The sequence below is a fragment of the Pelodiscus sinensis genome, chromosome 7 (assembly GCF_049634645.1).
Source record: "Pelodiscus sinensis isolate JC-2024 chromosome 7, ASM4963464v1, whole genome shotgun sequence".
Classification (NCBI taxonomy): Eukaryota; Metazoa; Chordata; order Testudines; family Trionychidae; genus Pelodiscus; species Pelodiscus sinensis.
In genome coordinates, this window is record NC_134717.1 from 67,864,249 (window position 1) to 67,887,697 (window position 23,449).

A 23,449-nucleotide genomic window follows, 5' to 3' on the forward strand; every position below is an offset into this window, starting at 1 on the left:
AATGGCCCCATTTAACACAATGCTATTGCTTGTCCTTATTTCTAGTTTAAACTAAACCATTTTAACCCAGCTCTGCTGTCTCCTCTTCTCACCCTCCTCCCTGTCATAAGATACAACCATAGCCCCTCCTTGTAGTTTAAGAAAACTGATTGCCAATTTGGAGGGAAAAGCTTGACTCAATCAAAACTTTTGGGGATGACTCTGCAGACTTTTCTTTTTATCCCACACCTCTCTCTCTCAGACTGTTTTTGAAAGACTCCCTGCTAATGGAGACATAGTATGCATGGTGCATGTTGGCTCCCTCTTGACCAAAGTGAACCTATTATGTTTTCCCTTCATGCTGTTTAGTTTCTGCAGTTATTAACCAATTTGCCTTTAGCTTTTTGTGCCATAATATGGCTCTGTACTTTTTAATCTCAATACATCTCTTTTAAATGGGAATGGAATAAATGTTTTCTAAATTTGTGTCCGAGTACGATAACCACCCAGTATATATCCTCATCCTAGATTACCAATGTGATTAATTAATGAATAGTGAGCACTTTCTAATATACAATTAGCTTTGGATCAATTTTCTAAATTCCTGTCGCTGAGGCCCTCTCCCCTGGCTACTTTAATGAATAATAAGAAATATCAAAGGGACTATCTGTTATGGGTAAGAGCTGACATTACACAATTCAGACAGCTGTTCCTAGGTCCAGATCTGAAAAAATACCAAGAGATTTTTAAGAATGTAAATTATATAAAGATCCCATCTTTACAACATTTACAAGTCACATTTTATTGTGAAATCTGGATATGAGACTGCTCCACCTAGACCTTTAACTACTTTTGAGGAGTTCCATGAGTAAGCTGGAACAAAAGATTTAATTTCTAAGATACATACAGTTTTGACTAAAAAAGATGTCGATAAGAAAACACTGCAGATGAGAAGAGGAAATTGATCTAACGAGTCTGTCTCTGAATGGACTAGGCAATACACATCCTCAGTTTGTATTACTCAAAGAATTTTTTTCCATGAAATACTGCATAGATGGCATTTGACTCCAGTTAAGAGACGTCATATTATTTGCTACTGGGGAGGTGCTGTGTTAGAGAAATGGCAGGGAAAAGTGTATATACATATACATTTGGTGGTGGTTGTGTCCAGGAATTAGATGGTTGTGGGAGAAAATTATTAAAAAGATTCATTTTTTGACAAAATGCCAGCTTCCTAGAGATTCCCCTGACCTGCTTACTTAATGAAGCAGTAAAGGGTCTACATTTTTATCAAACAACTAATGAATGTTTTTTTATTGTTACCTGCTAGACTTTATATTGCAAACAACTGGAAAAATGTCAACCGTCTTGCTATGAAATTATGGTATAGAAACATAATAGACTTTCCTTATGATGGTAAAACTTTCATACTAAATACATACAAAAGAGACGCACCAAAACAAGGGGAAAAAAAGGTTGGAAATGTTAACCCTTTTAAACATTTGCAGAGGAGGGCTTCCCATCCAGTAAGATTCTGGCTATTAATATGATCCTGAATAAGTAATGCATGATGTAGCTTGTTAATGTTTTATTGCAACTATGCCTTAATAAAAGGTTTGAAAAATATTACTAGGAGGAATTATGGTGTGCCAAATGATAAACTGTGTTCCATCTTCACTGCACAGCTTATCGGTGGGGTAAACCTGGAGTTCAAAGCTTTGTAGCTCAACAGTACTCTCTTGTAAAGATCTCTTTTCACAATACAAAAGCAACACAAGCTTAAGCAATTACACATTGCTTGCCACATTTTTAACAGGAACACTCCAAATGCTTCTATTCACAGTTCTAAAGTCAAGCTGTGAATATTTGCACAAAAGCTACTCATAAATTAATCCTCCTCTTAAGAAGATTTGAAAAAGAAAGATGTTCACCCAAAACAAAATTCGATAAACCCTACATAACGTTTACATGTTTTTAATTTAAAATGGTATATCATGCTATTGTAGCCAATACATTTTACTGGAGCTTCTAAATAAATTAAAGCCATTTATCATTTAAAAAAAAACATCTACTGTAAATACCTTCTTAACTTTGCATTCAAACATAGACATAAAGTCATAGCAGTGTCTGATGATGTGGCAGCTGTTCTATTCTAGGGAGGAGCTATACAAAACTATATCCAGGTATTCTCATAACAATTTGAAAAATATTGGTTGAAAGTTGTACTGATTTCCACCAATACATTCTGCTTGGCCAAGCATTTGCAATGTTAACTAATCACTGTCAGTACAGGCACTTTTCCCCCACGAGCACATTTATACATTAGTGTTGATAGGACATTTGATAAAAAGAAAGGCAGTTTTCAACTTAAAAACACAAAATATTTTTCCATAGCAAGGAAACAAGAAAAATTAATGATTATGACACCTACATTTTTGCAAACACAGAGGAAAAGTGTTTTTCCTACAAATTTTGCCAACTGTGTTTCTCATGTTACGGAGAGTATAATGGAAATCTTACCGGCATAATCCGTTCTTGCATAATGTCCATCTTCAGACTTTGTGGTAGTAGTTGTGTTATCTGTGTGAAAAGAAATACAACATGTTGCTTTGATGTTTGCCGGTGCAGTTGTAAAACAGAGGCCAACCGTGCAAGTCAGAGTGTGTAAGCAAGCAGATCCCTGCAGGGAGCTGTGTATTGGAGCAAAAATCTGCCTGGTAGGTGTCAATTGCAAGACTCCAGTCTTTGGACTGATTCAGCTCATGCTGAGGCACAAACCTGCCATTCTAGATTTGTCTACCAGGGATCTAGAAAGATCCAGTTACCGTGAGATGTGACTTCCTCATTGTTTGAAATAACCAGGACATGTTGCTAATTTGATCCGAAAATGGTCAACAGGAAAGCAGGGTTCATTTAAAAGAAATATTTTATAGGAATATAAACAGAATATGTTTAATATGAAGGTTTAATAGAGCTTTTCAAATAGGTGTGCTTAGGATTTATAGATCAGAAGCTGGCTGAGGAGGGCAGGGAGAAACGAATAAAGATCCTCAGAGACTAGGGCTATTTTATCGTTAAAAATCTATTTCAAATAATAAAAACTATTAAAAATTTATTTTAAAACTATTAAAATTTTCCCCCTTTTTATTTTGAGCACAATATAGGCTTTTTGAAAATCAACTAAGCAGTTACACAGGCACTCACATGAAATAGTGCCACATGCTTCTGAATCCTAATCTTAAATCTTGCATGCAGCCAGGCGAACAACTACCTCCGAGTTATTTCCTGAAAGTACACATGCCTTTCTGCTGTGAAGAGGAGGCTGGCCATATTCATTAGCCTGGGCTGTGTGACTCTGGCATCACGAAGTTCCAGATTACACAACAATGATGCTCACCACAGATTTTGGGCCAGATCCTCTGATCCACGAAGGCTTTTTTATGCTGTTCCAGTGCAACAAGAGAACTCTCAAGCAAGATTCCTCATGCGCAAAGGAATCCCTATGGGGTTTGGAACTGTCATCGCAGGTGTATGTCTCCCTTCTAACCTCTAGCAAAGAGCATGCGGCCAGGGGAAGAGGGTGTGAGCGGATTGTTCCTTTTGCCACAACAATGCTTAGCCCCTTTTGACTATAGATATCAGCCATGCAAAAGAGCCTTAACATTACACACAATTGTGTTGGGGACTGGCTTAGGGCTGAAGGAACCCAGAATGGGGGGGAAAATTGCTTAAAGCCCCCTTTGTACCTCACCACTAGAGCTGTACCAACCAGAGCTCAGCAACAGCTCATATATTGGCCATTATTTCAAAACCTGTAATCAACAAAATCCCCACTCTACCGGACCACATCCCATACTGCAAATGAGAACAGTCTCTTGAAAAGAAAGTGAGTGTCTACTAACAAGCCAACCCTGCTTTTATTTCTGCACAAAACCAGAAAACATGATTTGAAATGAATTTTGCTCTGAGCATTACCTTGACATCGACCCAAAGACATGACTTCAATTTTCTCCTGTTTCTGGCATGATGCTTCTTTGATTTGACATGCATTATCATAAGATTTCCCATCGGAAGCACAAAGAGGATTGAAGTTGGTCTGAGAACAGTCAATGTTACATACACACCTGAAAAAGATTTTGAAAAAGGTTAATGTAAAAAAGCTTTCTCGTGACAGCCTCGGTAGAGCACAATAATAATCATCATTATAAAAAAGGCTTGAAGGCTCACAATAAAGATCAATGGAATGAAACTGGAAAATTCTGGGGAAAATTCTGTTTGTGGTTGTGGGTTGGAATGAAATGCCAAGAAAAAAGGGAAAGAGAAAGAAAGCAAAAGGGAAACATAAAACCATATTAAAGCATGTGCTCCTGTAAAATATCTTAGGGTATGTCTACACTACAGCACTAATTCGAACTAACTTAATTCAAATTAGTTAATTCGAACTAAGCTAATTTGAATTAGTGCATCTAGACCTAAAGACTAGTTCGAATTAGCATTTTGCTGAACCGAAGTTAAGGATGGCCAGAAGCAGTGCCGGCAGGGCATCAGGTTAGGACTTAGAGCGTGGAGCTGCTGTCTCAGGCTAGCCGAGGGCTGTGCTTAAAGGGACCCGACCCCCACCCCGGACAGACAGTTCTCAGGGGTTCCCCGCTTGCAAAGCAGTCCTGGCTTGGAGTGCCCTGAGTGCTCACACTCGGCACATCACAGCACTCGGCCATCAGCCCGGTTGCACTTGCTGCAGGCTGCCATCCGGGGGCAGAGGGGTGCCAATCAGGAGGCTGCAGGAGAGCTTCCACCCCGAGAAGCCCACAGAGCCACCCCAGTCCTCCCCATCAGGGGCTCGTACCCCATTCCTCCCTCACCTCCTTCCACTTACCCCTCCCTAGCCCCCCTTCCTGATGTACAAAATAAAGGACACATGTGTTCAAAAATAGAAACTCTCTTTATTGAACAAAACTCGGGGAGACTGGGAAAAGGAGGTGGGAGAGGGGAAGAGAGAGGGTGGCAGAGGGGAGGGCAACTAAAATGATCAGGGGTTTGGAACAGGTCCCATATGAAGAGAGGCTAAAGAGATTGGGACTTCTCAGCTTAGAAAAGAGGAGACTGAGGGGGGATATGATAGAGGTCTATAAAAGCATGAGTGGTGTGGAGAGGGTGCATAAAGAAAAGTTCTTCATTAGTTCCCATAAAGAAGGACTAGAGGACACCAAATGAAAGGAATGGGTAGCAGGCTTCAAACTAATAACAGAAAGTTCTTCTTCACAAAGCAAATAGTCAACCTGTGGAACTCCTTGCTGCAGGAGGCTGTGAAGGCTAGAACTATAACAGAGTTTAAAGAGAAGTTAGATAAAGTCATGGAGGTTGGGTCCAGGGAGTGCTATTAGCCAGGGTGTAGAAATGGTGTCCCTGGCCTCTGTTTGTGGAAGGCTGGAGATGGATGGCACGAGACAAATGGCTTGGTCGTTGTTTCGGTCCATCCCCTCCAGGGTCCCTAGTGTTGGCCACTGTCGGCAGACAGGCTACTGGGATAGATGGACCTTTGGTCTGACCCAGTACGGACATTCTAAGCTCAGGGCTCAGGGTCGGGGGTCTCAGTGGACCACCTTGATTTTCATGCAAACCTGTTCCTGGGTGGCCAGGCTGGCAGCTCTCCTGCCCTAGACGGTCACTTTCCTGTGCCTAGTGCGGACGTCGTGGATGAGGCCGCCAGCCTGGTCCCAGGAAGAGACGGAGGGCTGGGTGGCAGCGGGTAGCTGGTTCGTGCCGTGCCAGGTGCAGGGTCTGCTGGCTGGGTGCTGGCAGGCTTGCACCTGGCACGGGCACCGTAGCCAGCCCGTGCCCCTTTAAGGGCTCCGGGGCCGGGAGGGGGGCAGACGAGTTTCCCTGGTGGTGCCCAGAGTGGCTACCAGGGAAGGCTGGGGAGGGCTAGCCTCCCACTAGTTCGAATTAAGGGGCTACACAGCCCTTAATTCGAACTGCTTAATTCGAACTAGGCGTTAGTCCTCGTAGAATGAGGTTTACCTAGTTCGAATTAACTTTGTAGTGTAGACATACCCTTACATACAAGCAGATCCTCAGCTGGCAAGAGTTGTCATGGGACCGATAAAATCTGCGGCACTATGATCAACTGAGGAGCTGACCCATAATATATAACACTGCATGTGTATGTATTTATTTCAATTTATGATTATATATAAACATGTATCATATTTATGCCAGACTGTAGGTACCTTTCACATAATTAAAGATAAGATAATGCTACAGCTTCCCTCACCCTGAAGCCAGAAAATAAGTAAATAACCAACCAGAAGCGAAATCATACTCAAACCTAGACATATTATTTTTTTGTTTATAAAAGCATCATGCTGGTATCTCCCGAATCGGTATGTTGCACGACTGATAGGCAATTCTGTGTTAGAATGACCACAAATGGATGTTTTTTAACTCTTCCAGGTTGCATAGACCATGAGCCATCAAGTAAAAGTATCAGACCCTGCCATAATAATAGATGGAAAACCTGCAGACATATCTATTTCCACAACTATGCTGCTCCACCCCACCATGCTTTTCAAGATCCACGGTTCCTACACACTTTTATCACAACATGTGGCGTACCTCATCCATTGCACTCCAAGAACAACTGTGAGGGTAGAACCAGACAATCACTGTGCTCTGCAATGAACTTTCATAGAAAAACGACAGACGACAACGACAACAATAACAACAACAAAAACCTATCACCTATGGGTGAACACTTTCCACAAAAGGATCACTCCATATCTGACCTCTCGGTCCTCACCCTCAAAGGAAGCTTGCATAATACATTCCACATAGGAGTCTGGGAATTTACATTCATAACTCTGCTAGATGCTGAAAACCAAGGTCTTAATAAAGACATTGTATTTATGGTTCTTAACCCCCTAGCTTCCCCATCTCCCAATATCTGCCCTATGGTTGCAGATGGGTTTACTGGCCGGCAGTGTTCCCTTCACAGGTGATTAATCATCCCCGCCCAGTCAGCTGCTCAGGGCTCCTAGCTGATTGACTGGGCAGGGCTGATTAATCACCTGGCACAGCTTAGAAGGAATCACTTTGAATGGCCTTTTGCAATGTGTGTTAACTACGTATGCTAAACAATCTGTTCTACCTTCTAATTAACTGTGACACCAAGTACCTAGGCCCACATAAAAGCTCTCCAAAACTTGCCTTTCATTAGGGAAAGTCAGATAAAGAATACCACCCCACCCACCTTGTCTTTCTAATGTCAGAGGTGGAGTGACAGAGGAGTCAAAAGTCTCATTGGGTGTGTCTAGACTACCTAGTTTTGTCGACAAAAGTGGACTTTTGTCGACAAAACTATACCAGCGTCTACACTACCGCTGAGTTCTGTCGACATAACGTCGACAGAACTCAGCAGTTTTGTCGACGCTGGTATACCTCATTTTACGAGGCATAACACCTTCTGTCGACAGAACTCTGTCGACAGAAGGTGTTATTGCCTGTAACGTTGCGTCCAGACTACGGAGTTCTGTCGACAAAGCAGCTTGCTTTGTCGACAGAACTCAATGTGTCTGGACGCTCTTTGTCGACGGAAGTTTTGTCGACAGTGTCTGTCGACAAAACTTCCGTCGACAAAACGCGGTAGTCTAGACGTACCCATTGACTATCACTTAACTAAGGTTCTTATAGTGCCTATGTCTCTTCTGAAAATGGCACTTAAGAGGCTAAGCGCAGGTCTAAACATAAAACGCGGCACCAATTCAGCAGTGGCGTTGTAGCGCTTTCGTTAAGATGCTCTAGCTGACAAGAAAGAGCTCTCCCATCAGCTCAGTTAATCCCCTTCTCTGAGAAGCTCTCCCGTTGACATAGTGCTATGTACGGGGGCATTTGTTGGTATAGCTACTTCACTCAAGAGTAGGATTTTTCATACCCCTGAGCAAAGCAGTTATACTGATGCAGACCTCAGTTAGTTACTTCTGAAACATATATCCAAAATCTTTTTTCACTAGCTACGGTCATAGAATCATAGAACTAGAAGGAACTTCAAGAGGTCATCAAGTCCAGTCTCCTGCATGCATGGCAGAACCAAGCACCGTCTAGACCATCCAATCTTAGACAACATGTCAGAACTGCTCTTGTAACACATTTTTGAGGCTTGGTTTGGTTTTATCACATGATTTGTCACCCAGTAGCTCCCTGAGTATCCGAACCAGCCATGTGGTTCAGGAGGGTCATAAGGAAATCACTTTTCTGAATGGCAATATCCTTCCTCTGAGCCAATCAAAACACACACTGTCTGCTGATTCCTCATATTTAAGGCTCTACGGCACACACTAATTGCTAGGGCACCTTGAGAAACAACCTTGTTAGAATGACTCTCTTGCTTTGTGGTGACAGAGGCCGACTGCCTGTGTGTCTTTATTAAGGTCGCACTTCAACTGCGTAGTGCCTTCCTTAATCCCTTTGTTTATATAGCCTCCGAATTGCCTTCGTTTTCCGTTACTTGAGATTCTAACAAGCCTCTCATATTTGTTATTAGGAAACCATGTTAGAAGGGAGACAGCTGCTTGAGAACAATCAGCATCCTCTTCTGATATGACTTCAGTGGGTGTTCTGTGCATTAAAGAGCTGTAGGACTGAGGTCAAAATGGCGACAGTCACGCACATTAATAACAGAGGTGGCTGCACATTGGGAAATGAAATAGATTGTTCTCCAAATAAAGATGCCTTAATCCAGGGTCTGTAGCTAGTCATGTGAGGGCCAGCACAGAGCTAGCATTGGTCACTTTCCAACCCAGGCAGTGCTGTCTGCCACCAATGAACCAGACCTGAACAGTAAGAAGAGACACCTAAGGAAGTAACTGTGAGAGACAGAGACTGGGGTGTAGTTTGTCCACAGAGGGCAACTGCTGGATTTGAAAGGAAGGGCTCATCTGACATGTCAACCCTGCAACCGGATGAACATATGGATGTGGAACCCCTGAGATATTAATTTGGAGGGGATCAGAAGGGATCAGAGCTGAGTCACCTCAGGAGGAGGCCCACTTCTCTCCTGTATTCTGCCCCAAAGCAAGCACCACCCCTGTTCAGAACACAGAGCAGCAGTGTCACAAGCACGGGACTGCTGCTTTGTTTCCTTGGCATCTCCTGTCTCATGGTCATCCCTGCTGTCATGATGCGTTACAGCAGCAGCCCAGGCCTACCGATGTGACTGCCTATGATGCACAGATCAGCTTCAGTAATGTTTAAGAACACAAGAACGGCCAAAGGTCCATCTAGCCCAGTATTCTGTCTTCCAACAGTGGCCAATGCCAGATGACCCAGAGGGAGGAAACAGAACAGGAAATCATCATGTGATCCCTCTCCTGTCACCCATTTCCAGCCTCTGACAAACAGAGGCTAGGGACACCATTTCTGCCCATTCTGGCTAATAGCCATTGATGGACCTAACCTCGATGAATGTATCTAGTTCTTTCTTGAACCTTGTTAAAGTCCTGGTCTTCACAGCCTCCTCTGGCAAGAAGTTCCATAGGCTGACTGCTCTGTGTGAAGAAAAACTTCCTTTTGTTTGTTTTAAACCTGCTGCTTATTAATTTCCTTTGGTGACCCTTAGTTCTTACGTTATGGGAGCAAGTATATAACTTTTCCTTATTCACTTTTTCCACACCAGTCATGATTTTACAGACTTCTATCATATTCCCCTCCTAGTCTCCTCTTTTCTAAACTGAAAAGTCTCAGTCTTTTTTAATTTCTCTTCATACAGGACCCATTCCAAACCCCTAATCATTTTTATTGCCCTTTTTTGAACCTTTTCCAATGCCAAGATATCCTTTTTGAGATGAGGCAATCACATCTGTGCACACTATTCAAGATGTGGGCGGACCATGGTTTTATAGAGAGGCAATAAGATGTTCTCTGTCTTATTCTCTATCCCTTTTTTTAATGATTCCTAATAGTGAGATCCTGCTTGCAGATTATCCTATGTCAGTGGTCAAACTTTGGAGCTGCTGTACTGCCCTCTAAACTCTTCCTGTTGCTTCTGATGCAGAGCGATGCTGCTGATTCTTTATTTCCTGCCTACCAGTTGTGCCTAAATCCCATAATGCCGACCTCACAATCCTCATCTTGCAAAGTTAAGGCCATGACAATGCAGTCCCAATTTACTGGCACCCTCATTCATTGGCTTTTAACCATCATTCCAAATCAATCTGCTTCAGGATCACAACAGAGATGTGGACCAATAAGACGAATTGGTCAGACTAATAAGCGTGTATATGTGGGTGTCCATATAACAGCTTTGGTAGAGGAAGCTTGGACACAGAAAGAGGCTCTGTGTATACTCGACACCTTACAGAAGCGCAGCTGTACAGATGCAGTTGTGCTGTGGTAAGATCTCTCTACTAGTCACTCTGCATTGGCGGGAGAGAGCTCTCCTGTTGACATGATTAACCATGTCAATGAGCGGCAGTAGCTCTGTTGGTGATAGAGCGTCTCCCGCCAACCTAGCACTGTGGACGCAACCACTTACATCTCTGAGCTACAAGCGTTTTGCTGGCATACGTGGTACTGGGTGTATCTCCCGTAACCAGGACTCTCTGGTCTGGCAGAGGTAGCAGGGATTGGCAGCAGCCAGGGAGCTGCAGGCAGGGAGCACCTGCCCCGGCCGTGGAGCTTGGGTCCGGCGGCAGCTGAGGAGCTCCAGCCCCAGCCGCGTAGCTTGGGGTCTGGCAGGGGCTGCAGAGCTCCAGCCCCGGCTGTGGAGCTTGGGTCCAGCAGCAGCTGTGGTGCTCCAGCCTTGCCCACAGAGCTCAGGGTCTGGCAGCAGCAGGTAGGGAACTCCAGCCTGGGAAGCCACGGCCAGGCAGGTGGCGGTGGTGCCGGTCTGGAGCCCTAGCAGGGGGCAGAAGTTCATCATGAGCCATGTTGGGAGGGGCCTCCCCATGTCCAGCAAATCTCCTTGATCTGGGATACTGGATGAGGGAGGTCCAACCTGTAGTGTAGATGTGGCCAGAGAGGGGCAGGAGAGTCAGTATGTCAGCAATTCGTTGAATGCACCCAGTGAACGTGGAGTTTCCAAGGAGAACATATTACATATAATCTGTTGCACAAGCTAAACTGAGGTCACAGAGCAGTGACTAAGTTGCTCCCTGATATTTTCCTTGGTTAGTGGCCTGAAACATCTGTCTAAATAGAAATTTTCGTCTCAAATAAGGTCAAAATAGGTCTCAAATAAGGTCAAATTTTCTCATTACTCAAATAAGGTCAAAATAGATTTTCCTGACATTTTCCTAAAGTGTACACAATGTGTGGTGTTCTTCAGCCCCAAAGGAGAAAGCAGGGGGAAAATAGTTGTAACCTTAAGTATAAAATTGACTGTTAAGTGAAAAACACAATTAATCTAAAACTCACTATTCATAGTTGACTTTTCTTGATTAAATATTGTACATAAAATTTCTTGAGAAAATATTACCTTAAGTTATATAAATACAGATCTTGATTTCCCTCAGACACTAGTGTAAATCAGGAGTTAAACCAGTGCCAATAAGTGGAAATTCTCTCTTACAGCATAGCTAATCCCAACAGCACTAATGTACAAATAAAATGAAACAAAAAGGGTCAATTTCATAAGAATTTTCTTATCAATATAATAGAAACATTTTACTCCACTAAAATATTTATTTCCCCTCACACATAAATAAATAAATAAATATTAGGAAGGTCTTGCTTATTTTACTAAAGTCTAAGTCATTCTAGGAATTATTTACTGCTGGAGAAATCTGGATTTTTTTCCACATATCTCCTCTATTTTCATGTCATATGGTACACAATAAATCTTAAGTTCCCTTTGGTAGTAAAAATCCAGAAAGAGCATAAATTCTCCAAATTTTACATCAAGTTTAATGAGAAAATGATGAAAAAAGGGATTTACTATAGAAATAGTAGGAAGAACTATCCTACTAGATATAAAATTTTCAAAAATGCCCAAATGACTCAAAAATGCCCAAATGACTAGAAATGAGCATAGTAATTTAGAGGCCAATTTCCGAAGGCATTTAGAGACCTAAAGATATAAATAGGTGGCTGGTGCAGATTTTCAAAAGTTCCTAGACACCTAACTGCCATTAATCGACTGGTATAGCGTTCATCTTACCACGTAAATAGCAAGATTCAGCTACATATTTTTAAGCAGAGAAATATGTACATTCCTAACTATTTCACTGGGACCAAGCCCAAAAATCCAAGAACGATTCAAGAGAATTCTGAAATATGGAGGAAAATGACATTTGTTCCAATACAGATATCTTACCTAATCTATGTGTACACATCCACTCTATTGCATCATGGCATATAGCTAATGTGGCTCAGTAATACTAAAAATGACCACCCCGTCACTTCACATATTCAGGTACAGATTAAAGTATGGGCCCTGTATGGGACTGTAGATGAAGATACTTTAACTTCCTGACGCAACAGACATGCTAAATTGGACCTTGCACGATTAAAGAATATTTCGACAATCCTTAAGTGCTTGGCCAGATGAAATTCCCAATGTAGTCAATGTGAATTTTGCTTGAGAAATATCTAGAACTCCAGGACTTGAACCACTGTGTGAGGGACACACAACATGTCCTGGGCTGTGGCACTTTACTACTTTATTTAGCCGTATCATGTCATCCTATTTCACATCCTATCCAAATGTGTCTCTTCCCTCCCACTAGATCTATAACATTTTGATTTTTCAAGCTCCAAACTAACTTTTTGGCTCTCTTTCCCAAGTGAAAAATCAAATTGGTCCAACCCATTTCAATGGTGGCTGTATCGGTCACAAGACCTTTTAGCGGGATTCTCAAGGTTTCCCTCTGCTTCCTCTGTTTGAGGCGGAGAGGGATGCTTCCTGCTGTGCCAGGAAGTGATTGAATGGCTGTGTGTCTGACCACAGACCATGCCAATACAGCAGTTTCCCAACCCTCAAGGCACTTCAGGATGTCTCTAATTTTAAGTAATTTGATCATTGACCATTTTATCATCATGGCTATGACTTCCAATTATAGCCATGTCCATAAATCTATTTCATTTCTGTATTACTAAGGATAGCCTTGAAGAAAGAGTGGTAATTTAAAGGCTGACTCTGCTTTCCTTGGGCTCAGGAAGCCATGAGAAGGTCAATGAGATCTCCCAGGGCTCACTGGATGAAACTCTCGCCAGGAGCACACATCAAGTAAACGCGCAATGTTTGAATACGCCTGCTGCAATAAGAAAAACAGCTTTAAAAGCAGCCATGAGAAAGTTACAATTCCAAGATGGCAGCTGATATTCTGTGGCCTTTGTGAAGAAGTAAGAAATCCTCAACTCGATCTATGAATTCACACCACTTTTTAAGAGTTGGTCTTCTACATCAGAAGATTGCTAAATAGAGACACTGTAAACTATTTTTAAACAAGGCTTACTTCATCCCTGTCTAATCTTCTGGGTCAGTGCCATGTTTTCTTTGATAGGCTTATTTTATTTCCCTTCCTATGTCTAGCCATCGCTTGATACCCAGCATTTCATTTCATTTGTTTATTTTAGTTGGGTGGCATAAACTGGGTGATTGCTAAAGCAAAAAACTAACAGGACTAAAGGGTTTTCTGACCAGTCCGTGAGATTTTGGACTAGGCCTCTGAAGCAGTCCAGAGTTTTGATGTTGCTATCACCATATTATAAGGGCATACAATCAGACAAGAGCTAATTTAGGAGGAACTCCCTGATTGCAAGTGATGCTGGCCAATGTAATGGAGAAACCCACTGGATTGCATGTGGGAAACTAGTATGAGTATGAGGTAGGTATGATGCTAGGCTTGATGCAGTTGTACTTATACAGCTTGCTGCTGAGCTGCAAACTTTCAGCTCCATTCCTGAATCTCTGTGGCGCAAACACTAATCATTATATCAAATGGCACAGTGGATAGATCCATTGGATATGGATGAATTTAAGATGCTACCTCCAAACTCATTTTCTACCTATGAAATTTCACACCCCATGAAAAAATGAAAGACTAGTACATTGACAGATCTGATGGCCCCTGACTTCCCCTTTCAAACGTTTGTAGCTACAGCTCTCCTCATTAAACCATACTATTCACTGGGCACTGCAAAGGTCTTTGCCTGGATAGGGAAAAGGTCACAGTGGAAAGGATCAACGGCCGCAGACGACCGTCACTGAAAGGCACTGTGCGTGACGTGTACTTTAAGAAAGGATATGGATAAAGAAAGAGCAATTTGTTCAAAAAGGAACAGGAGATTTGTCTATTTTTATTTCTCCCTTTACTGTAGGGGAGTAGAACATAATCATCACAGTGACACATGGAAGGTGAAATGTGCCTTGCACCTTTGTAAGGAACTGAAATCTGAAGGCAAACGTTTGGACTTTGCTTTCAACAACATATTATTAATGAATAATGAAAATTTGCTGGGCAATTTCTCTGTGTAGCAAAAAGAAGGCTCTTTATGCAGCTTTGATGAGCAGGATGCAGGATAAGGTGAAAAATACTGTTCAAATAGAGTAGGTTCTGGAGTATTTTATTCAGCGTGAGCACACCATGACAACACTTCATGATATACGTTAAATAGCCCTTCTATAGTTCAGAAATCTTGGAGCTTGTGATGCTACCTCTGAGTATTAATGATTTATATTTAAAATACAGAGATCATTTGCTGTTGGAACCAAAGTATCAGAAAATTCTATTTCAGAAGATACCTGAAAATGGTACTTAATGAAGATGACTAATGTGCTGTGCCTAGCTGATTATGCAATAAATCTGCCACAGAAAGAAGCTGTTGTCAATAAAGAATCAAAGCATATAACTGAACAGGCAAGGATGCAGCAATGAGAAATATACAAATATAAATGTGTTGTTATTTTGCAAGCAAAAGCTATGGCATTTGATTGCATGTGCTAATTAAAGCAAGGGTAAAATATTGCCATCTCTATCTGTGAACACAGTATTTTACAATGAAAATAGTGATGTTCCATCTTGCAATAGATGTAAAATGTTCATATATTTTCTCTAGGCAAAAAACATTTCATGCAGATAACACTTTTGCCCCCTGAGACATCACAGGCAAAACGTTTATTCCATTTTGCACAAACAGTGCCCCCCCGTACAAAAATGCTTTATTTTTCATAAAATGGCAAAACCGCAATTTTTCCACCAGTGGGCAAAATTCATTTTACAACACTTTAACTGAAACACATTGGCCAGACACTCAGTTTTCTGATTTGAATGCTGGTATTTCCATACAAAAGAGAGCATCTGAACGTGGCCTATAATTTACATCTAAAACTAACCATGACAGTGTATTCTGGCATATAGATACCAGTGATTAAATCAAAATGCCTTTTATTTCATTTTGATTCCTATAAGGCTTTTCTTTTTGGTACGTGGGTCGTCTTCATTAACTGTACTGGCAGGAACATTGAAATACACGTGCTATTATAACTAACACCTGTTTCCTAGTTCAAAAGTGATTGTGTATTCTGCAGTAAGTCAGGATGATGCATGCTTAAATTAGCCCTAGTTAATATTAGACAGAGCATGTCAATTGCTCATTTTGCATTGGCATGTGTCTGTTTTAGGATACAGGTAAAGATGTTCATTTACACAAGCAGCTCAACACCTCCTGACAATGGAATAGGTACAGATGCTCTACCCACTTATAATCTATCTAAGATGGGCTGGCTTTGTCTGCGGCTAATTTGTATTGCTTATTGGAGTTTACATGTACACCACCTTCAGGATTTGTCCCCAAAGCAGCACTGATCTAACACCCGTGATGGAGTTGCTAGCAGGGAACTACAACTCCCGTAAGTGCCCTTTCTACTACACATCTCCTTCCTGCTGAGCAGTAAGAGGAAAAGTCTAAACCAGGAAGTGGCTAGACCCTGTTGAGAAAGCAGCAGCTACATAGCAAGCCAGGGGCTGCAGAGAATCTGGGTACAAGAGTCACATGGAGATAGAGTGACCAGGTGTCTGGTTTTAGACTGGAAGCCCAGTCGAAAAGGGACCCTGGTAGCTTTGGGCAGCACTGGCCAGGGCATTAAAAGTCTGGTTGGTGGTGCTGTGGGGCTTAAACAGGCACAGTGCCCAGGGAGTTGATAGCAGGTCTGGCTCCTAGGCAGGGGTAGGGAGGAGAGGCCCCCACACCCTGTCCCTGTTCTGAGCATTGGCACTGCAATTCCATTGGCTGGGAACCAGTCAATGGGAGATGGGGGGCAGTGCCTGCGGGCAAGAGCAGTGTGCGGAGACTTCTGAGTCCTGGCCTCTCCTACCTTGGCATTGAATCTGCTGCCGGCTTCCGGGGTGCAGTGTAGTGCTAAGACAGGTAGGGACTAGCCTGCTGTAGCTCTGAAGCACTGATTTCTGTGACCAACCCAAGGTAAGACCAAACCCCTCCCCCAGGCCCTCCCTAATCTGGAACCCACTCCTGTACCCCAAATCCCGCACCCTATTCCCACCCCGGAGCCTTCATCCTACAGCTCAATCCCCTGTCTTCACCGACAGCCACCTCCCACACTCCAAATCTCTCTGCCTCCACCTCCCAGCCCAGAGCCTCCTCCTGTACCTCAAATGCTTAATCCTGAACCCTACCCCATAGTCTGCACCCCACCAGAGACTTCACCTCCGTCCTGCATCCCAGCTCCCTGCTGCAGCCCGGAGCCCCCTCCTGCACTCTGAACCCCTCATTTATGGCCAAACCCACAGTTAGAGCCCTCATCCCGTCATGCACCCTAACTCCCTGCCCCAGCCCAGTGAAAGCAAGCGAGGGTGTGGGAGAGCTATCCACTGAGGGAGGGAAAATATAGTGAGCAGAGGGCTTGGGGTTGGGGCATGGTCTTGTGGAAGGGGTGGGGCGAGGGTGTTCAGTTTTGTGTTTAGAAAGTTGGCAACTCTCAAGCAAGGAGCTTCAGTAAAGATTCCCCAGGAGCCATGTGCAGAACAGGCTGAGTCTGTCAAATGTTACATTCTGCTGCAAGCTTGTGTGGGACTTGAGGGGAACCGCAGCAGCTGGGAAGGGGGTCAGTGAAAAGAAGCCTCGGTGGGACATACTAAATGTGCCTGGCCTGGAAACACACAAGCTTCTATTTGCTTGAACAGAGACAGAACTGGAGAGGGCACTCAGGCAATAGGTCTGAAAAGCCCCCACTCTCAGTTGGATGGCCCTCGGGCACCCAAACAAGAACTGCTATTGTTCACTTTGAACCAGACCTGTTTGAGCCACTACATCTATGACACTTGCAACTCTTCCTTTTCCTGCCTGGTAAAATGCTTGACTTAGCCCTGTGTCTGAGTGGCTCTCCGGACCCACCAGGATTAGGATCTTCGAGGTCCAGCTGCTGAAGCACACACAGTACAGTAAAACTCCATTAGTCCGGCATCCAATGCTCCGGGACTCCTGATGGTCCGGCACCATCAGGAACCCGGAAGTGCTGGACAGGCTTCCCCCATTCAACTGTTGCTGAAACTGACCAGCAGCTGAATCGGGGACGCCGGGAGCAGAGCAGCTGGGGTGTTGCGGGGTTGGTCCCGTAGCGCTGCCCCTCAGCGCTGCGGGACCAACCCGGCAGGACCCCAGCTGCTCTGCCCCAGGGGTCCCTGATTCAGCCGCTGCTGAAACAGATCAGCGGCTGATTCCAGGAAGCCCCAGGCAAAGCAGCTCTGCCCCGGGCTTCCTGGAATCAGCCGCTGATCTGTTTCAGCAGCGGCTGAATCGGGGACCCCTGGGGCAGAGCAGCTGGGGTCCTGCCAGGTTGGTCCCGCAGCGCTGTCCTTTGGCGCTGCGGGACCAACCCGGCAGCACTCCAGATGCTCTGCCCCAGGCATCCCCAAGAGCAGCTGGAGTGCTGCTGGGTTGGTGCCGTAGCGCCGCCCCTTGGCGCTGCGGCAGCACCCCAGCTGCTCTATTGCAGGCATCCCCGATTCAGCTGCTGCTGAAACTGACCAGCAGCAGCTGAATCAGGGAAGCCTGGGGCAGAGTCAGACTATCGTAAGGGGGGGCTATGAGGGGTCTGGGGTGGCATCCCCTCCCACCCTACTCCAGATCCCTCATAGCCCCCCCTTCTGATAGTCCGGCATATCTGATAATCCGGCACCCCCTGGGTCCTAAAGGTGCCGGATTATCGGAAGTTTACTGTACTTGCCTCTGAGTCAAAGTATACCTGGCACACTACTACCCTAAGCATTGCTGTTCTTCATTACTGAGCTGGCTCAATATTTATACAGCTTTTATCTAAAGATTTCAGCACATTTAATAAACAGTGAGTTAACTAAGCCTCACTATGTCCCTGAGAGGTCTGTATTATTAATTATCATACCCATTTTAGAGAGACGTAAACTGTGGGTCACAGACATTTGTGGTCTGATCCAAAGCCAATAGAAGTCAACACAGGGTCAGGCATTAAACAATTGCATAATCAGGAATACAATCCAAGAGTCTAACTCAAATGTTGTTCTAGGCACTAGACAATATCGTCTGACAGCTTACATACTCAGGTGACTTTACTTTTTTTTTTTGCACTACAGACTGAACCTCTCTACAATCTGCTGAACCACAAGAGATCAATATTGTCTAGCAGCATTACCAACACTTCCACTACTTACTGGGCTCTTAGAAGACATTTAGGGGTAAATCAGAGCTACAGAACAGCACAGAAAACGGAGGCTATGTCTACACTGCAGGCTTTTTGTGCAAGAACAGTTGTTCTTGTGCAAAAACTTCCGGAGTGTCTACACTGCATGTGCGTTCTTGTGCAAGTAACTTTACAGTAAAGCATCGGAAAAGAGGGCTTCTTGTGCAATTGTTATTCCTCTCCCCAAGAGCTCTTGTGCAAGAAGGCAGTGTGGACGGGCAACAAGGGTTTCTTGCGCAAGAAACCCCTATGGCGAATATGGCCATCAGAGTTTTCTTGTGCAAGAAAGCATCCACACTGCCATCCACAACTCTGGCACAAAAGCATATGGCAGTGTGGACATGCTCTTGTGGAAGACCTTTTGCACAAGAACACTTGCACAAAACAGTTCTTGTGCAAGACGTCTGCAGTGTAGACGTAGCCTGAGAGTCAAGACTGGTGGATGTAAAGAAACCTTATGGGATCATGGGAAACTTGTCCACACCTATGATAAGTGGACAGCCGGCTAACTAAAATTGTGTTGGACCACGGATTTTACCAGATCAGAGAGTGCTGGACTAGGAGGTTCAACCTGTATTTTAAGCAATTTTCCAAAATGTGCCTATGCTAAGAAATAGATTGAAATCTCACTGTAGTTTTTTAAGTTGCAGAACTGAGAGACTTAAAAGATGCTCCATATCCAAAGGAGCAAACTTTGCTTTATTCTCCAGGCTAATGAACAACCTTATATGGATTGGAAAACAACATAAACTATGTATTTTTAATGCCAGTGGCATATGGAATTTTTTTCCAGGGTCTACAGAGATTTCTCCTTTTCTGCACTATCTTAAGTAAAAACAACAAAATGACTCATTTCCAATGTCTTTTTATTTTTATTTATTTATTTTCATTGTGTCTTTTAGAGGGCCATGTCTGTGTTAAGCAGTTTAGAACATCTGATTTTTGCAGTGGCTTCCCCTGATGTTTACCTATTTTCACTGTTCAAATGTTTGCCTTCACTAACACTAAAAGGAAAAAAGGCTTGATTCCCTAAGGGTGCAGCTACATTTCTGCGTGGCATTTCAAGAGCATGCTGTTATTCAAACAATTAGGAAACACACATACCATGCAAGGAATTTTCAGGACACTGCATTCAGATTGTTATTATTATATAGCACATAATGAAAATGATTTGAAGGACCCTGAAGCATCATAACAGGAAGAAGCAGTGAATAATCAAGTGATTTTTTTGACTGGGCTAGACCAAAACGCTGTTTACTGGACATATGTCAAGCTAAAATGCACTAAAACGGTGAATATAATTATTGCTGCCCTCTCTTGCATACCAAATGCAATGGAACAGAGGAGTGGGACTGGAGTATAGAGCCAGGAGCTGGAATAATAATTTTAAAGCTGCTGTGCTTCTGCTTTTTAAGAGCAGTAAGTCACTTGCAACATTAAAGAAAAATGTTTGGGTTTTCAAAAATGCATTTATTATGGCAGCCATGCATAGGTTATTTAGAAACTGTCTCTGGCCTGAACTGTGTATACACACAACCTATAATTGGGTGAGTAACTACAGGTTGAACCTCTAAAATCAGGGACTCTGGTCTGGCAACATCTGTAGTCTGGCAGGACCATGGATATTGCTGGACCAGAGAGCTCTGGATAGCCAGGTTCAGAAGCACAGTGTAGGCTGGGCTGGCAGTGGGGAGCGCAGCCCCAGCGGGGCTGGCCTGACAGTAAGAAGTGCAGCCGCAGCCCGGATTGGAGGCAGCAAGGCCAGCAGCCAGGAGTGCAGTCCTGCTGAGGCTGGCACAGCCGGAAACACAGCCTCGGTCAGGGCTCATGCGGTTGCGGGTGGGGGGACAGCCCTAGTCAGGACTGTCAGGAGCACAGTCCTGGCTGAGGCTGGCTGCGGAGTCAGGACTGCAATCAGCGGGGCTGGTCTCTTCCGGTGGTGGACGCGGCCCCAGTCAGGGCTGGCATGATGGGGGGCTGGAGGCAGCGGCAGGTGGCAGGGAGCGCAGCCCCAGCTGGGAGCAGAGCCTACAGCTGGGTAGGGAGCCTTGACCTCCCCTTGTCCAGCAAACTCCATGATTTGGGACCACTCAGGTCCCAAGGGGGCCAGACAAGGAAGGTTTGACTTGTACAATTAAATTACAAGCTAGCTTCATTAATGGAGCTACACTGTTTTACTAGCTAAGGATGTAGCCCCACAACTTATTAGGGATGTGAATGGGTAACTGGTCAACAGGCAGCCCCGCAAGACCGGGAGCCAGCAGCCAAGATCCAGCTAATATAATGTTTAACTGGTTAAGTGATTAAACAAGATTTTACATTGTTAATACTTACACTTTGACCAGATCAGGCTCTATTGTGAACAGCGAATAAGAACTACATAGGTAATCCACTGTGCAAGACCTGAAAAGTGATCCCTAATTTTAATTTCATTTGTTTCTTAATGTCCTTTTCAAACAAAATAAAACCCCCAAGCTCCAGCATTAAATGTTTGCCTTTGCTTCCTTCTTACAATTCAAAGTACCAATTATAATTCAACCTTCACCTAGCTTGCACATGTCTCTAGTGCTCTCAGCGGTATACAGCATTGCATGTTAACGCCTTAAGGGCACAGTAAATGTCTCATTTTATTTTTAAAAATATTGTTCCACCTTAAAGTGAAATGACAAAGGTGTGTAAAACAGCTTGTGCTGAACTGGGGACGTACAGTACACACAGAGAAACCAGATCACCACACCGCTCATGACAAGTTTTTGAAAAGGAGTGGCCAAAAAAAAAATCTGAATACAGGTCGAACCTCCCTGATCCAGCACCTTGGGACCTGTCTGATCTGGGATAAGGGATTTTGGAGGACCAGAAGAGGTCATTTCTGGTCTCCTTGACACCAGCCCCCTCCAGTTCTAGCCTCAGTGCTGGTCTCCCAGCCGGCTCCCCCACCTAGCTGGCCCATGCTGCCCTGTCAGCTCTCGCTGCAGCGCCTGGTAGTCCTGCCGCCTTCACATGCACTGGGCTCCTGCTGCAGCACCCAGCAGCCATGCTGCTTCTGTGCACCTGGTTCTAGATGCAGCACCTGGCAACCCCATTGCCTTCCCACACCAGGCTCCTGCACCACTACTAGGAAGTCCCACTACTGCACATGGGGCTCCCTCTTCCCTACCGGGAAGACCCACTGCTACATGTCGGTCTCCCGTTGCCTTGCCAACCTCCAGAGCTCCCATGAGCTAGCTGTCCACCGGAACTTTTTGGTCCTGGAACATTTATGGTGCTGCTGGACCATGGATGTTGCCAGCCAAGAGAATCCTGGGTAAGAGAGTTTCAACCTGTACTATTCAGTAACAATCAAATTACATGCATATTCACAATTCCAGAATGAGCAGGTATGTAGTGTCTGAAGCACAGAGAATAAAAAAGGAATGTATACATTTTGCCTACACTTCATGGGTCCTTTGCACCTCTACAGTCTGTATTAAACCAAAGCTCTAGCAACATTCTTCCTGCATAAACATTTAAGACTGTCCTTCATTGCATGGATCCTTTATTGCAGCAAGCCTTGGATGACTAGGATTGCTCACTTGTATTTTGAAACTAATTAAGTAACATGAACCATTGCAATATGTCACCGTGTTTCATATTAATTTGCAACATACGAAAGAGTCAAGAAAAAGGTACCTAATCATTATGAAGTGTCTTGTCTCGTAGGCCTGCAAATGGCTGCCTGCTTTCAAAGGGTAGGTTTGTTCACAGAATGCAGCAGCACTGAAAAGGTGGGAGTCAAAGGTAAAGTTTGTTTTATTCTTTCATGTAATCACTTTGCCAATCAATTAAGGAGTAGAGCATTAGAGCTGTCGGGGGGAGTTTGTACCCTCCCATTAAACTTGTGAGAAGCGGTTGAGTGGAAAGAAATATCCAAGGATCTTTTCATAGAGTTCATCCCCAGTTGCTCTATGTGTGTGAGAACATCCCATACATTAATCTGTGAGGTATGACCTCCTCCTGTGTTCCTCATAGTTCCAAAAGGATTTGCAAGAGGTTGTGAGTGCCACTCTGCCTTAGCTTTCTGGCTGTGCTGGGCACAGCCCTTGAAGTGGGATTTGGGATTGCTGCAGAACAGGCCTCAGTTCTATAATTTTTCCCGTGCAGGGTTGTTGTAATTGTGTTGCTGCCAGGATACCGGAGAGTCAAAGTGCTAAGATAACATTTTTATTGGACACTGCATATTGGTGAGAGAGACAAGCTTTTGAGCTTACACCAAGACCTGAAGAAGAACTCGGTGTAAGCTCGGAAAATTAAATATTACCTTGCCCATCTTGTTTCATACTTTTGCCTGGTAATTTCTCTGGAGTGCAGAGTGGAGTGAGGTGCAATGGGGAATGAGATGCCCCAATGGGGAATGAGATGCCCCTTCCCAGGCCACTTGCTTCCAACTTCCAGCCCTTGTTTCCAGCCCTTGTTCCTTGAGCAATTCTCACCTCTGAGAACCACCAGTGGGATTCTAGGAAGTGAAGAAGGCTGTGTGGAAAAGAGGCTGACTCCCCTTTCCAGGTAGGCAATGAAAAATGGAATATTCCTGCCCTGACTCAGGATCAGTCTAAAATCCAGGCTAGTTGTTTATGATTGTGTGTGTGTAGGATTATCTTTACATTCCTCAAGGCCTCGCATGTCCCCTGCTGTATTTCTGTATTTGCAGTGACTACATTTCACCGCCGACAGAGGCTGGCATAGGTCTGCTGTCTGGAAGAGATCACAAGCTCTAGGAAGGCTGTTGCTAAAAGCTGGAGCTTGGTGAGGTCAGTAGGTTCTCAG

At 44.1% G+C, this 23,449-nt stretch overlaps 1 protein-coding gene across 2 annotated transcripts in view; it reads right to left on the minus strand.

Annotated features, from left to right (window-relative positions):
- TMEFF2 (transmembrane protein with EGF like and two follistatin like domains 2) overlaps positions 1-23,449 on the minus strand; it is a 221,999-nt gene that overhangs the window by 57,242 nt on the left and 141,308 nt on the right. For both annotated transcript variants that reach the window (XM_075934210.1, XM_075934213.1), the window contains exons 6-7: positions 3,955-4,103; positions 2,500-2,559 (exon numbers count right to left, since the gene is read on the minus strand). In XM_075934210.1, coding sequence (XP_075790325.1) covers positions 2,500-2,559; positions 3,955-4,103 — 209 coding nt within the window. The remainder of the gene's footprint in view (positions 1-2,499; positions 2,560-3,954; positions 4,104-23,449) is intronic.